Here is a 17,061-nt window from a genome sequence, read left to right as displayed (position 1 = left end):
TATTCTTTGCCATCACACAGCACCCTCAGCGTGGCCGAAGAGCAAGCTGCCAGCCAGGGGAGAAGCAATTTTGCCTTCTGAAGCCCCACATCCACGTCCCATCTCCAGGCCACATCGTCATTGCTTGGAAAAAGGAGATCCTGTGCAAACTTCCCACTGCAGTTCAGGGCACGGGGATGCAGGGAATCTCTCTTTGGCCGTATTTACTCATTTGGACCTACAATTAAATAGGTTCATCTTTTATCAGATGTTTCCAATTTCCATAACTACCATTGCTTTCTGCCCTACCTTTGATTCCATCTCCGGATGACTCCTGTACCAAATTACACAGTATCTCTCTTGCGGAAGAGGCATATCTCACCCTGGGTTATTCCAAAACGCGTGCTCCCCAGCAACAAAAAGGCGAGCCGTTTTTCTGAGCTTGGCAACAGCAACCCAGGCTGGGACATCCAGCCTGAGAAACACGTGGGTGCACGAGAGTCTGCAGGAGAACAACGGGAGCGAGCATCACCTGCGAGGAGAAGCTCAGGCGATCAGCCTGCTTATTAGAGAGAGCATTTAGAGGGGAACAGAGCAACGAGCGTCTTTCAGCGGGTAGAAGTCTCAACGTCACAACATCTCACAACATCAGTGATGCTCCCTGGGAGCAGCCCTCCTGCAAGCCGGAGATCTGCACGGCGTACCGGCGGAGACGAGCTGGGACCTCAACTCGCTGGGCTCAGGCGTGCAGCGTGGGGAAATGCCAAATTCGGTCCGGGATCAGAGCTGCTCTGCCGTACAACCCCGCTGCGTGAATTTTCCCTGTATTTCCTTTCCTTTTCCTTTCCTCGCTGCAAAAGTACTTGCCCTTCTGAGGTAGATGAGGCAAGGTGGGAGCTACTGCTATATGGTCCTTGCCTGCCAAGGGTGAGATCTGGGGTGCAACCCATGCCGCCAAAAGATTAAAACGTAGGATGCAAAAAGAAACAACAATAAAAAATTCAGGCAGCAAAATCAAGGTAGTGAGGTTTCTTCCTGTATTGCAAAGGATTTTCCTTAGCCGCAGCTTCATGGATTTATAGATTTATCAGTTTAAACATGAATAGAAAGGGGCCAACTGTGCGAGAGAGAAGTCGTTTTGAAATAAAATAAGGAATAGTTGCAAAGTCCCCTGGCTGCATAGAGCAACCCACAATATGTCATTACCTGTTCATCAGGTAATTAAATTTCAGGATCCCACATGGTAAATTCAACATCATACATTGTTATTAACAGATGAGGCACTAGGAGCATTTCAGGAAAACTAGAGAGCTCGGTGAGACGTATCGTAAGCATAAGACAAAATGAGTTGTGCTACCTGTTAAACGTGTTGATCTTTCCAGTGGTGTAAGAAATGTGTTACTTTATGGTATTATTAAGAAATATTGAGCCCAGGGGGGTAAACTCTCCTTTTTCATTTTCTTCCCAGTCGCATTCACTAAAAGGTTCTGTCTTCTGCCATCGATGCCGCTAACCAAGGGCTTTCCCACCTCCAAGAGAAACACTCTTCTGCACCCCAGGAGCCAAACGGCCCTAAATTTCCCTTGGAAAAGGAGCAGCGCAGACCCCAGGAGAGTGTCAGAGCCAGGCGTCAGGGCAGCATCTCCGCCAGCATTTGGAGCCCTCCGCATCGGCACGTGGGAGTATCGCTGCCCCACTCCAAAGGACACAAAGTAAACCCAGGGTTTGTATTTGCTGTAATTAAAGAGGGGGGAAAAAAGGCCACGTGGAGTGATGAGATTGTTCCTCGCTGTCAGAAGCTGGCGAAATCAAAACAGACCCAGGAGAGTTTCATTAGGCCAGTTTTTATTCAAATTAAAGGATGGGGAACTACAATGTGATTTTCTTTTATAATATAAATACGCCAGTGAAGAATGTTTCTCGAGTCATTTATCGCACTGGACAAGACAGCTGTCAAGAGAATTACTTTGTAAAGTCCTCTGTCCTTCACACTCATGCAAAAAATCTTTAATTAAAAAAATTAGCTTAAACAGTCAACTGACTCATTATGTTATACTGTCAGCTATCGAACCAACAATGTCTGTTTTACAAAAACAAAGAATTTCACACCCAGGTAAATTATTTCACAATCGTCCATTTTTCTTAAAAGGGTTTTTGTACATAAAATATACAAATTAAAATTCTCAATACTTATTTATTGTCACTGTAGAGGAAAATAATTTATAAACCCATAAGCAAACATAAGGGCAGAGAAAAAAAAGTAAATTCGCTCATTTCCAGACCATAATGTCTAACGCACTTCTAAACGCTGCAGCTCTGAGCAACAAATTATGCTCATGTGAACATGATTTGTGGACATAATGTTAAGCCAAGGGGACAACTGCTCTGATACTACATTTTATTAGTAAAGAATCCCAAAGGTTAAAAATGAGCTGCATTTATCTGTTGAACCATCATGTTAGCTTGATGAATAGGCATCACACATCGCTGGATATTAAGGATTTTGGTCTCCAAACACTGCAAACGAGAGAACAGTATTAAGCTTTCATGGTGGTGTCATGCAAATGCTGCCAAGCATATTTATGGTAATTACAGTGCTGTACACATCTGTACAAAAAAAGTATTTGGATAAACTGAATGAACTGAAAATTGGTTTTAATCACCCCCAATTTATCTATTAGGCACAAATGGAAAAGATGGACTTGATTCAAACTTGTTTAAACAACAGATTGCTTGAGGCAAATCTATCCTGCTTTACATATGCTTGCCTGTTTTGCAGCGTGTGTACCCGCGTGCGGTGCTGTCGGCTTTTGTGGGTGCGCAGCCCCGGGGATGCTTTCTCTGCAAAAGCAAAGTCACCTTTGGGAAACCCACGGCCAGAATCCCGCAGGGGGTCAGCACACGGTGACCCCCAAAAAAGAGCCGACAACAGAAGAGAGCTGAGGAAAGCCTCCACATTCACAAAGGACCATTGCGAGGAAGTAGCCTGAGTTCGGTTTGTAAAGCTTTTACAAAACCTCCTGCAATAATTTCACTGGTTTTGGCAGCCCAGGGCGTTTGACCGCACACGCTGTCGCGTGCGTGGCGTCCTCCCTCTTCAAGCAGCGCCGCGCTCACGCGGGAGCCCAGAAACGAAACTGCTGAGAGACAGCTTGTCCGCCAAGCTGACCGGGAAGCAAACACATGGCACAAGAAAATTAAATCAGGGTATTGAAATTGTTGTAAAATAACTAATAATCTAAGAGCGTAGGGGTGACTGAGGTAATGGATTTTAATTTATCTCACAATTTTGAGCCCAATGCTGTCCTTCTAATACGTCAGAATCAACATAAGAGCAATCCCAGATCTTAGTTACAACACGTAATTTCTTGTGCAGAAAATATACAGATTCACACCTATATCACGGCCAGCAAAAACTGTACTGGAGTGTAAGAATTAGATCCAGAATTTAACAGAAGAGTCATTGGCGACCATAAAAAGCAATCCAAAAAATTATTTAAAATTGTCTTATAAAAATATTTACAGTAAAATTTGTTAGTGCTAATGCTACGTTTTCAGTCCTAGAAAAAGGCAATCTTCAAAGGATCTGGCTCAGGTGCTCAGAATTAACAATACAAACATGAAACCACACGCCAAAGACGGACAAATTCAAAAAGCATTTCAAGGGGGGGGATACAGCTGGTTCATCACGTGTTATGGTTGTTCATATTGCATAGCTGGAAAACGAGGTCACTTGACTTGCATAACACTGCAACGTTTGAGAAGGAAAGAAAGAAACGTGTCATTTGCCATCGAGGAGAACCGGCTGCAGCCAGGAACAGCATCACTCATCCCCGGCAAGGGCTGCGAGCCCTAGCCCTGTCCAGCAAGCCACGGGTCTAGGCCAGCAGTGGGCAGAAATGCCATTTTACAATAGCAGAAAAACACCAAAAACTGTTTTCCTTATAAGCAAGGAAGGTTTATAAAGAGATGTATAGAGGGGGAGAAGTTATCCAACCTTCAGGCATATCCAGCTTTCACATCTGACAAACATGGCAAATTTCAAACTTGCATCTCTCTAGCACTAACTACTAGGTTTTATCTCTAGTCCACATAAACTCTTAGTCTCTGGATAGTATTTGCCTTTGCTCCAGTGATAGCACGAGTGTGAAAAGGTTAGCTGGTAACTGTTCCCAACTACTGAGCTGTAGGTTGGGCTATATAGTAGCTATTTAGCTTTACGTTCCCTATGTCTATACCAGACCTAACGAGGACCCTGTGTGCCCAAATGCTTGTCCACCCTTGTCCAGTCATCTCAGCCTAACAAGAGATGCTAACTCTCATCAAAACACTTTGCCTGTCCCATTTTATCCTCTATTCCCACAGGCTGCGTGAAAGGGAAACACCTTTTGGCGTTTGCTTTTGGAGCAGTGAATTTGAGTCAGTCCAACCCAAGGCATCATCTTGCTTATGTCACTGCAGAGATGCATCTCGGGACTCTGCTCTGAAGGCAGCTGCAGTCAGGGACACTGACTGACAGGATTCCTACCAGCCTCAATAGCTTTTACAGTAAGCAACACCTCGTAAAAGAGCGGCATGTCGTACTAATATTTTGGCACGTTTCACTGCGGATTGTAGAAGCCAAAGCAAAAGGTTTAAAGGGTATTATAGAAAAGACTAATTTTTTTAATTATTATTTTCAGGATCTCTGAGCTGACACACAATGGAAGGGTAGACATCAAGAATAATACTGCCATTTCTTTGGGCAGTTTGCTTTTGTTTGTAAAAACAAGAACATCCAAAAAGGAGTGGGTGCTACCTAACGTTCCCCATGAAGGTCAGGGCCCTCTGTGGGAGGTGACACAGCAAAGGTAGGTGCCGTTTCCCCCGCAGTGAACAGGCACCCATCTTACAAGGACCGTGTCAACTCAAACACTAAAAATCTACTTATTTACAGAGGTAACCCACTCCTCTACAAAAGCTGTACAAGGTGATGTAGCCTTAGATCCCTCTGAAATACATTTTTAAGTATTTTTCTTTTCTACTGTAGAAGGTCACGTGGAGTCTTTTTGATAGGAGCTCTATGGAGAAAGAAACCAGCAGAACACTGGTACATGCTGGAGCTCAACAGTAACATGGGCAGATTTGGTCCTGCAGGCCAGCTGCCCGCTACAAAAAGCCTCAGCTGATTTACAGTGGGAAAAACAAAAAACTAGCAACAACAAAGAGGAGAGAAAATATTTTTCTTCACTAGTTCCCTTTAGCTAGGGAGTCTTCTAGGAGTCCACCCCTGTATGCAGAAGCATGCCAGTGCTCACAAGGAGACACAAAAAGGTATTTTAAAATAAAACACCTTCTTAAACAGAAAGCTTCAAGAATTCGGGATGTAAGCAAGACAGTGACCTTACAGCTGGATTAGATTTGTCTGGTTTGAATAATCTTATGATTCTTCATACTAATAGAGGAACGCCTTCATTACGGGCAAGATTAAAATAGCAATTACAGTGACAGTGATTAGTTAATCTCCATACTCTGGAAGCATTAAAACACCGCAGGTATTTTGCTTTGCTCATTACTACCTGCTTGGGTGACAGTGGGTTCTTGCTCTATGTAATATCTCTATATTAATGGCACCATAAGGTATTTCTTTTAACATCTAAATGCTCTATTATGAAATGGCATTGAGACGCTGGACAGAGCTAGAACTGGGGCTTTCAGCACAGCTGAAACGCATGGGTTGGGAATACTTTCTATTCAAGCAACATTTGTTTCACAGGAGCAATAACTCCCATCAGAGCAGCACACGTTTTGTGGGGTTGCGAGTTTTGCGTCGTTCAGGTGCTGAGACTTCAGCCCCAGGGAAGGCACTGCCCAGCAGGTCCCATCACGTACAGCAAACAGCATTCATGGCAAGTAGAAAAATCACATGGTATTTATTTCCACCGACAAGCGTTTCAGGGATACATACAGTAGTCCAGTGGCATATACAAACGTATGACTGAGACAGCGTCACACTCAGGCCAGAGCACCCTGTTCCAGTCCATTTCTGCTGACTGCTTTTCTCGGTTGGTACTCAGAAGTTTCCGCTGCCAGTAGTAATGTCCACCCTCCAGGCACAGTGAGTAAGTAGTTCAACAGATAATGTGCACGGAGCATCAGTAGTGAAGAAATCCCAAAGTGTTCATTTTTACTCACATGCCCAAACGTAGCAGTTTTGTTTCACACAAGAAATTCAGTGCCTGCAGTTCAAGCACAGTGTTTATCTCAGGACACTAGCCATTGAGAAGAACAGTTGATTGCACCACAGATAACAAGCAACACCTCGTGTCTAGCATGGAACATGTCCCCAGAGGGATTTTCGCTCTGCAATCCGCCGCAGAGCAGATGATGTCTGTAACGTATCACTTGTCATGCTAAGATGTTAACAGCAATGCAATGGGTCAAGTCAGAGGTCAGTCGTCTTCCTAGCTGGATCCACTTCATTTCTGCTCCTCGCATTGGCTTGATCGTGTGTCACAACGGCTTGTGAATCACAGCCACACCTGTTATAAGAATGGATGAACAGACACAGTTATTGTAGGAGCAGCTCCTGGGTTGCGACGTGGCTAAGGTCATCCTGCAAAGCCAAAGACCAGCAATAGGCTAGCAGAGAGAGAGGTGTCTACTATTTCTATGAAACTTTCCTCTACTGAAAGCAACATAAAACATACAAAAATGCAAGATTAAAGCTTTAGGAGACACAGCCCTCAAGTTTATGAATGACCCCAGCTGTTGCCAGCTCTCCCACTGACGATTTACCTGCATAACTTCTCCCTGTGCTCATGCTGGTTGGTAATAACGTCCACTTGTCTGTGATGGGGTTGTAGTATTCCACCGAGGCCAAATTGCAGGAACCATCATCTCCTCCCACCACGTAGAGGAGACCATTCACCGCACACACACCTCAAAGCAGAGCGCAGATGGTTAGACACGGGCTAACTCATCCCTCACAACACGTTGCCTGCCACATTCTGATTCATTCCCAAGCAGATACCTCGTCTTCCATTTTTATCACTTTCTTACAATACCGATCAGTTACATCACTAGCACATTAGTTGCGTTAAAAACCACACAGACAACTGCAACCAAACACCACAGAAAGACTTATTGTGGTTACCTGCATTTCTTCTACACATATTCATGTCTGCTACTTGCTTCCAAGTGTTTGTTCCTGGATCGTAGACTTCCACACTCTTCCTTACTAAGGGACCATCGTGCCCCCCAGTAGCATACAGCAGCCCACTGAGAACACCAACACCTGCCAAACAGAGCCCAGCATTAGCCAAACGTACAGGGGAAAGGGTTGCATGTCCCTGGTTCTTCTACTGGGTACTGCCTTGGCCTCTCCAAGGGATTTCTAAAACATGGGCCACATGTGTCAGCACATGGTCAACTCTCCAGCGAACCACCACATGGCACTACAGCAGGTCTATGCAGCGATGCCTGGCAGATGTCCTACCTTTCAGGGCTGTGCGACTTCTCAGGTAGATCTTAGTCTATCTGAGATCGATAGTCTAGTCCCATGACATTCATCTGCCTTTATTCAATCTCTCTGGACTGACATGTCTCTCTTCCCTTTGCCTCTCTGACTGCTGCATCCCACCCCACCTTGTTTCCACCTGCCTGACCTCTTCTGCCATGGGGCCCTTTGCTTTTAACCCGATTTCCAATTCCAGGAGCTTTATTTTTGCTTTTCCTGCTACCTTTGTGCCACATGGCTTCATCCTCTGGACACTCTTCCTCTTCTCAACAACTTACAGGCTCCAGTTCTTGAGGCTGCCGCTGGGTTCCTCTCCCCCCACTCCTGCCCCCAAACACGGCAGCAGCACTTGACACAGACAAGGTGCCTCCAATGCCACCTTCCCAGCCACTTTCGCAGGCCCCTGGCTCAATCTCTGGAAATAACAGGGATCTGAAGGGTGCTTCTGCCTAATATTAAGTAAATTAATTAATTAAAATGTTCACCAATCCGTGAGAGTTAAAACTTGCAGCAACATATCTTCATTAATAGGTTCAAAGGCCTCTATTAAACTTAACAAGGTGGGATGTCAGTAAAACAGAAACATAGATCTGAACTGCATCATTTCAACCACGGGCGTTAACCAGCAGGACGGCCCCTGTGCCTTGAAGATGGACTCGTGCTGACGATCGAGGGAAAGGCACAGGCCCAGAAAGGCGTGCATGGGGAGGAGAGGGGTCCCACCAGCCCAAAACCAACGGGTTTTCAAGTTGGCCCTCGTGCAAATATCTTTCCGCGTGCGGCGCAGAGAAAGGAGAGCGCAGGAGCAGTGCTGCGATGGTGAGCGATCCAGCAGGCACCATCCGGGCTCAGCAGGTCCCGTGCCACCGCAACATTTCCTGGTGGTGTGTCACATCCCAAAAATACGATGTGTCACATTACTCCGAGTCTTGCCACGGTCAGCAGGAGCACGGACCACAGCAGCCGCCACGCTCCATCTGTGGGATGGCAACACGAGGCGGGGAGGGAAACCATCTGAGCAGTCTTGCTTCTCCGTCACCCAAAAACGGGCCAGCACCTAACCGAGACCGACTGATGAATTAAAGCTCCGGCAGGCACACCACCGTCTGGGGGACAGGTACGCTGCTGCAGGTCTACCACCGTCGACTCTCTCATCTCCGGATTTTCTTAACTCGCTACTGCTGGGTTTCACCAGCCATCTCTCGCTGGACCAAGAGGTGCTGAAATCCCAACACGACATTGGGATTCATGATTCATCTCTGGCCAACACTGGGAATTAATCTCTAACTAAGGCCATAAGTATCCACCTTACTGGGCCAAATTCTCAGTCTGGTTGAAGTACTCCAACACGCACCACTTAGGAAGAGCAGAACACATCCCAGTGTACGTCCTGGCCCCAGAGCTGTACAAGGTGCCTCCCAGTTGACTGGGGAGTGGGAACTCACTTTACTGGTGAGGAAAGCCTACTGCGTCCGAGCCCAGCAGCCTGGGTTTGCAGCACCTTAGCATTGCAGTGTATTCCACTGTCAGCAAAAATTGTATACTTTTAGGAAATAATTTAATTAGTAAACTAATTTATGCAAGCAGGAGAGCAAAAAGAGTCAGAAACGCTCTAAGGCTTTTCCACCTAAAACTGCCTCCCTGTGCGGCGAGACAGACAGGGCACACACCGACAGGACATCCCTGCCAGGAGGGAGAAAGGGAAAACCCCGGCCGGTCCGGCAAACCCAGGCAGCACCCACACATCCACACAGCCCACTGCCTGGATTGGGGTCACCCCGGGGACTTGGGGACACCCGTCCTCACCTCCGCTAGATGTCAGCACCAGGACGGCAATGGTTTCATTCAAAGCGTGGTTTCATTTATGGAGCTGTACGATATAGATCGTGCCGCAGCATCAGTGGTGAGGGGGGGGCACTGGGCAGTGCCCTCCCCGGGGCGGGCTGGAGGGGCAGCTGGGTGACAAGCAGAGCTTGAGGAGCTCAGCTTTCAGGTTGGGAAGAGAAAATTGCAAGGCTGTTTGGCAGGGAAGTAAGAGCGTTCCTAATACCGGACTTGCCACGTGGAGATGTACTTGCAAAGCAGCACTCGGAGCAGAGTGTTTCAAACAAAGCAAATTCACTAAAATCCATCTCACGACAGGCACAAACTGTTTTGCTGTGTTTCAACATGCTGTCAACAACACGAGATACTCATTCTGTTCTCCTATAAGGTCGCGTTGCTTAAGCATCAAGCAGATACTAAAAAGCTCTTCAACTGAATTCAAACAGTGTGTGACCATATTTGCCTCACCTGGAGTTACAGGAAAGGTATTAGAGCGAGGAAAGAAAGACGGTGCGTAGAGAGAAGCCTCTCAGCTGCCCAGCTCAGGAGGAAATTCCCACCACAGCTTTACCTGCGGGGTCATTTCAGCCCCCACGCAAAGGGCAGCCTCCGGGCTTGGCTACCTCTGGGTAGCTGCCACTTCGGCTGTTGTACAACGAGAACTGCACAATTTGAGACCAGGGAGGACCCACTGCACACACGGAGCAACAGGACCAACACTGACACGCTCCCTTTCATCTGAAGGTGATTTTAAATGCAATGGATAAGAGCTTTTATCCCTTTCAGAGAGGAACAGCCACAGAGGACGAGTGCCTACCTGGCCTAACATCACGTAGTGAGTTAGAAACCATCAAGACTAGAATATAATCCTTTTTTAACATGTCCTTTCCTCTAATCCTCCAGATCACCAACTCTTGCCAGCAAAAGCTACACTAAAAACTAGCTTAGCAGGGGCAATCTTGAGATGAATTCCGTTACCTTGACTTGATATGCACATCACCCAGTGCAGGTGTGCTTTGTGCTGCAAAGCACCCACCGGGTGCTTTCAGAGAAGATCCAAAAGGAAAAATCCATCTGACAACCCCCAAATGATAGGAGAGAAGGAGGTGCAGCTTGGCTTTCCAGTCCCTGGCTGAGCCTGCAGCTGGCCATTTGGAAAGATAACTCTTTGCTTACAAGTGAGATGCATCTGTTAGCGAGGCTACTTAGAAACATTGAACATTATTTCATTAATCCAGAAATTAATTTCAATTTGGCAGGTTTTAACAAAGTCAGGAGAGCTGCTAAGAGCTTCCAAGCAATTACGGTTTTTCCTCTCATGGGAAGGGGGTGAAACAACAGGTTGCACTTGCCAGCCCAGCAATGCCAAAACACACTTTTCCCTCCCTTCCGTGAGCAGAGGAGAACCCAGTGATCATCTGCTCTTAAGAACACATCTCGGAGCCAGTACCTGCACCGCTGCGTCGAGTGCTCATGTCGGCTACGTAGGTCCATTCGTTCGTGGCTGGGTTATACTGCTCGACGGTACTAAGGCACTGACGGGACGCTCCGTCGTAACCCCCCACGGCATAGAGCTTACCTGGAAGAGACACACGTTGGCATCAGCATTACGGCTACGACTGATTTATGTCACCGTCACACCTGACGGTCCCCGGTGAGGACAGATCCTGGCTGAGGGAGGCGCTGGGAGATGTGCCTAAACCTGCTGGGACATCTGGGGAAAATCCTAGCAAAAGGATCTGAAGTATAGTCGCAGACAGGCAGGGCTGTTTTTAAAGCTGTCAACTAGGACAAGGAAACGGCAAAACACAACAGCTTAATTAGAAGCCAAAAGCCCAGAGGTTTTTCCAAATGACTTGTTGGCCCAGGAGAATAGGTAACATCAAGCCGTGTTCTGCTGATCGAGCCCTTCCTCCTGTTCAGGTGCCACAAGGCAAGGCGCGCTGTCAAAGGTCAATACTGTACATTAATTACAATATCACATTAGCAATAAACATGCAATAGCCTCTTATGTTAATATAATACCTGCATGGAAACCTAGACCTGATTTTGAAGAACCTGGGCCAAATCAAAACCAACCAATGCTGCTAGTACAGCCTGTTCACTCAAGCCAACTGATCCCAACACAGAAGATAACCACGAGAGACCCTCACAGCATGGTATATCTGTCCCTCCCTACTTCAACTCAGGGAAAGCTGAATAACATCCACCTAGCGAGAGCAGACAAGCACAATCGGATGTCACGGGACTACACCATACACGAAACAAGGCTGATGCTCCACCATGTCCTCTGTTCACAGGCCTGACTGACGCTCTCTCCTTGTCTCCCTGTATCGTCTACCAGCTTGTTTTGCATTTAGGCAGTAAACTCTCTGGGCAGAGACAGTTTCTTTGCGCTTCTTTACTAGAGCACCTAGCACAAAGGCATTCTGGTTCAAGACCAGGCCTCCCAGACACTACAACAACCAACCATTAAAAAGTTCAACAAATATGCAGGAAAGCTCTAACCCAAGTTTTTGTACAAAACCCATGAATAAGACCAATTTTCAATCCATACCAGCAGAGCCTGGCCACAAATGAGCTATGCAATTCTTTGCAGGCACATGAGACTCCCACCAGCAGTTATCATCTACGGTCTTACGCTTTTGCATCCTCCTCTTTCCTTGATGTTTGCAAGGCTCCAAGAACAAGCCCGCTCTTTTCTTTCTCCCTCAGCTCCACTCATGGCCTCCTCAGGCTGTGATCATTAGGAGAGGTCTGCAAGGATCAGGTTTATGACTGTGCTCCTTCTGCATCTTCCTGTCTCTATAAACATTTCAAACTCTTATTTGTGCTGTTGGTTCAACCCGTCCCGTGTTAGTCAATGAATCAAGGCAAGAGCGCCAGACCAAGCAAGACAAGATAAAGTTCCCTGGCTGGCATCAATTATTAGATATTTTCAGTACCCACAGACATCAGATCAATCTTCAGCACGTTCAGATGAACACTGTGGATTAACTGCAGGCTGCAGCTTGCTTCCTACACCAATATAATCAGCTCTCCTTCCCCATCGCGTGCCTTCATTTTTTTTTTATCATGGACTCCAACATGTGCAACACTTATTTTCGCTTTCAAACAAAGCAAAGGAAAAGGATTTCATATGTCTCCAGTAGAAAACCTGTCCATAGAAATGCATCTCTCAGGTACGTACTTAATGTTTGTTCTGCATTCAAATCACTTCACCAAATCCCAATGACTGTCAGCAGCCCAGCACTGCACAAGCATGGGCCAATTTGGAAGGAGTTGCTTCTTAAACAAACACGCAAATTTAGCACAACCACCGCTATTTATTCTATCTCCCTTCCTCTTCTCACATAAGCGCATTTCATGTACATAAACACATTTCACATATTTCCCATTCAAGCAGGTCAAACCAAACCACTTCAAAGCACAGTTTATAAGAAGGCTCATGCCAGTGGCCGCACCGCACTGTACTAATTGGAAACTGCTATGCCACGCTAAAGACAAGGTCAAATAAAACCTTTCACTTGCTTCAGAATTGATTTTGCTAAAGGAAGACAAGGTTCTTTCTCCTGGATGCAAACCAAGCTGCTCAGTTCCAGCTCACTCGAGTTTGGTGCTGACACATAGGTGCCAACAATTGCCACGATCCCTCCAAGCACCCTCTCCACCCACCTCGCCCCCGACCTGCCCAGGCCCAGCGTTTGCTATCGTCAGTCCCTGCTCGTTTACAAACCAGAGCAAAGCGTGCCGTGCACGCCAGCGAGCCTGATGTCAATAAACACGGGTTTTAGTATTCCTGCCAACCCATCAGTTTGGGGCTGTGGGACTAACTACGCTCCTGTTTCTCTTGCTGAGCAGATTTTTCTGTGATGGGTACTCCATCCACGCAGCCTGCTGATAGCAACAGCATACACTGCACAATATCATTTGCTTTCAGCGACCAGAAGCAGCCCAGGAAAAATGAGGATTCAAAGAAACCTGCGCGCACTTAATGGCATTCACAGGAGGCATGGGCTGGGCTGATATGGGTCTGAGGCTCTTGGAAAGCTACACATGATTTTTCACTAAGATAAAAAGGAGAATGGAAAAAGCTGCAGCAATTACGTCATATAAAATAAATCTTTACCAACTAGTCTAGAGAACAGTTCCTGCAGTTCCCTCCTATTGCACTTAACCGTTCAGGCTTCTGTTTGGCACAGTAACGTTTGCTTGATGGAAATGGCTGGTGATTTTCTTACCCTCCACAACTCCAACTCCAACACTGCTTCTTCTTGTGTTCATGGGAGCCACAAAAAACCACTCATTGGTTTTATAGCTATAGGCCTCAACTGATGCCAGACCTAGTTAAAAAGGGGATACACAGGTTTTCTAATTAAAAAAAAAGAGAAGAAAAAAAGATTGGTGTTGCACTTTCATCTGCCTTCCACCTCCTCCCAAGCCCGTAATTCCCCCCACACTCCTGCATCCCAATTTTCTAGTCCCTTGCCTTTCAGGCTGGGACCAGCGTGTCAACGCCACTTCTTCAGCAGCTGGAAAAATTGTTACCCCATTGCCCCTGCCCAGGGACTGCTGCCCCTCCAAAGTGCTGGGGACACCAAGGTGGAGCAGAGTCCAGATTCCAAGCCCAAAAGTCCCACGTCCTTTCAAGCATTACAAAATGTCCATGCAAAGGTTTAAAAACTCCCCCAGACCCTCTTGCATTGTACTCATCACCAGCTGAACTCATTAGTTGAGGGCTTAACCAAGTGGCAAAGATCTACAGCAGAGGCAGAGGTGTGAATTTAAACATGCGGTTATGCCAAGATAAATCCTGGACACACGTCCCATAAGATGCCTTGCTGGCATTTTATTCATGTTGCTATGAAAAATTTCACTTAAACAAAGAAAAATCCCTTTTCAGTCCAGAAAAAGCATATTCATCCAGAGAATGAGACTGAAAGAACTGTATCACTAAAGAAAAAAAAAAACACTAGGGTGACATTCTCTGCAGTTATTGATGGGTCAGAACATGCACGCGGTTAGTTAGTTACAACACGCAGCAAACCCAATCTCTGGCTCCTTCTCTACAAAATCATAGAGGAAAGGGCGCAGGAACCTCACTAAAGCTCTGCAGTCTTTGCAGGGGTCTCTGAAAACAGTTTTTCAGGTCAGGCACTGCCTCGTTTTTGCTCAGTCACCTACCAGTGCTGCCATCAAAGCCGCCCACTGCGTACAGGAGATCATTGAGCACAGCTGCGCCTAAAGTGCTTCGTCTTTCCTGCATGCTGGCTATGGATGTCCACTGGTCCTTCACGCCATCGTACACATCAACCGTCCGTACCCTTAAGGATCCGTTAAAGCCCCCGACGGCATAAACATTGCCAGCCATAAATACCACACCTGATAAAAGAGGAGAGAGATTTTACGGAGGTTTTACAAACAGTTTGGGGAGCGAGTATCATCAGACGTCTGTCAGGGTGCGTAAGACAGCAGGGAAGAGGAGAACGTGGGCAAGTCTGTGGCATTTTCTGCAGGTTAAGAGCATTGGAGCCAAGTATGCTAACACATACGTGTCGTATGGAAGGTGAAATGCACATAAATACACGGCAACATAAGGGACAGATGGATTTCCCACCTGAATGAGTAATTTTCTGAGCCAGAGAGAACACCAAATGGTGATCCACATTCACAACCCTGTCAGATATCTTCAGAGGAACACTCCCAACTTACGGATCTGCTCTCCATCACCCACTCCTCAGCACTCAGAGGGACTGACTCAGCTCCTTTGATTTTCCCTAGGAAACCAGCAAGGAAAACTGGATGCCTGTGGGCTGGCAGGCCAGCGGGATGAGAGGAGGAGGGGAAATGCTGATGGAGGAGCAGCCGGGAGAGAGAGATGAGGAAGGGGAGACAGTGGCTATGGAAGGCCGACAGGCAGGAGCAACCCCTCTAGAGAGCAGGGCATCCACCTGAACGAGAAGGATACGTGGCTGTAGGGAAAGAAGAGGAAGGAACGGCAAAAAGAAAGAGCTGCTTGAGGCCTGGGGCACAGGGGAAGGTTGAAGGGGTGACTGAGGACATCCATCCAGCGCTGAAGAGCTGCACTAGGAAAACAAAGAAGGTTGCAGGAAAAGTTCCCGTTACCTGCTCTGCATCGCCGGGAGGGAAGCTCAGCAACCTGATCCCACCGCTCCTCCTCAAAATCATAGCACTCCACGCTGCGAATGGCTTTGGGTGCTTGCCCACCCACCACGATCATCACCTGGAGAGGGAAGATGAGAGCTAGAAAACCTCAGACACCAGCCCGGGCAGCTGCTCTCTGCAAAGAAACCATCACCACAACCTGGTCAAGAGTAGCTGCCAAAAACATGCTGCAGGCTCACTAGAAGCCTCTGCAGCGACACTTATTTCGGTCAATTCTATTCCAAGGGGGAAAAAGTCATCTCCAATTTAATGCGCGCTAACTATGGCAGCCCCGTTAACCCTTCCTCACCGTTTCTGAGGTGGGCAACCTGCCCTATTTCCCCAGAAAACACAAAACCGCTCGGCACCACGGCACACGCAAGAGTCGCTGCAGAAGTATTTTTAAGCGAGGAAGATCCCAGCGTAATTTCCACAGCCAGCCCACTGTTTAGTCATTATCTCCATGGTGGTGCTAAAAATAATCGATGCCACTTAGCAAATAAAACCTGACAGCTGTATTGCCACCTGCGGGGAAGATGATACTCGGGGAAATCACCAGGACTATTACGACCTGGGGTGCTGGGCTGCCGAAGGAAGTGATTTGTCAGCTTCATTAAGGCTTTTGGCTGCAACATGTATCGATGCAAATCCAGTAATTAAACCCTAAATTCCTTACAGATAGGGAAGATCTATGTGAACGTGAGCAAGGACAATCTCAGGAGTGCAAGAACTGCTCTGCTGGGTCACACTAAAGGTCCGTCCAGCCCCAGACTCCCTTCCCAGCAACGGCAAGCAGTCGTCACTGGTGGAAAAGCGAGAAGACCTGGATGGCGTGCAGTGCGGTCCTTCCCAAATCTGCCCTGCCTGCCAACAGAAGACAAACTCCCCACGAACTCGCTGACTTGTGGTCCCAGGGGCAGTGGTCCCAGGACCCCGCAGCTCAGCACTCAAGGGCTGGCCCATCGGTGCTGAGCCCCAGCTGGGCACTGCAAACCAACGCGTGCACAGGCAGCGTCCAAACCACCTGCACCTACACACAGCTCGACCCACACTTTGTTCTGAACACATTTCCTTCAACCCTCCAGTTATCAAGAGGGAGGATTTGCTCCCCTTATCACAACAAATAATCAGCAGGAGCAAACGCTGCCCAAGACAATCTGATTTTTACAAGGCCGAGGAGCTAGAAGCAAGATAACTGGGTTTCAAATATAGTCAAAGAGTAGATGGGAAACTGGCTTTAGCCTCTGCAAGGCGGCTGTGAGTAGCTGAGGGGATAAGATCGTCACTCGAGGTCACTCGGGTAATGAGCTCAACTCCCAATCACGGTTTCTTTAAAAGTACAGAGCTAGACAGCAATTTAAAGAATTTGAGGAGTAAGAAAATAGTGGACCGTTTGATCTACAAAGATGAGAATGTGACATTAGAAAGCAAACTGAGTCTAAATTAGCAGCCTGACTACTAGTTGTGTAACAGTCTTCCATGGAAAGCTGCAGAGCTTCACACGATTACAGAATTAAGAGATTTCACAGCAGACGGTAATCCCTCATCAGCGGGACCAACAGACCAGATGAAAGTTTCTCAGTAACAGGATTGCT

General features: G+C 47.1%; 1 protein-coding gene across 6 annotated transcripts in view; it reads right to left on the bottom strand.

Moving 5' to 3' along the window:
- Positions 1-1,807: 1,807 nt before the first annotated feature.
- KLHL3 (kelch like family member 3) overlaps positions 1,808-17,061 on the bottom strand; it is a 65,324-nt gene continuing 50,070 nt past the window's right edge. For all 6 annotated transcript variants that reach the window (XM_029997765.2, XM_041119290.1, XM_029997764.1 and 3 more), the window contains 7 exons: positions 15,428-15,545; positions 14,486-14,683; positions 13,543-13,644; positions 10,752-10,880; positions 7,115-7,255; positions 6,757-6,900; positions 1,808-6,500 (listed from right to left, as the gene is read on the bottom strand). In XM_029997765.2, the coding sequence (XP_029853625.1) occupies positions 6,472-6,500; positions 6,757-6,900; positions 7,115-7,255; positions 10,752-10,880; positions 13,543-13,644; positions 14,486-14,683; positions 15,428-15,545 (861 nt within the window). In that variant the 3' untranslated portion in view covers positions 1,808-6,471. The remainder of the gene's footprint in view (positions 6,501-6,756; positions 6,901-7,114; positions 7,256-10,751; positions 10,881-13,542; positions 13,645-14,485; positions 14,684-15,427; positions 15,546-17,061) is intronic.

Source organism: Aquila chrysaetos, chromosome 22, assembly GCF_900496995.4.
Source record: "Aquila chrysaetos chrysaetos chromosome 22, bAquChr1.4, whole genome shotgun sequence".
Classification (NCBI taxonomy): domain Eukaryota; kingdom Metazoa; phylum Chordata; class Aves; order Accipitriformes; family Accipitridae; genus Aquila; species Aquila chrysaetos.
This window is presented reverse-complemented; position numbering and strand designations above follow the sequence as displayed.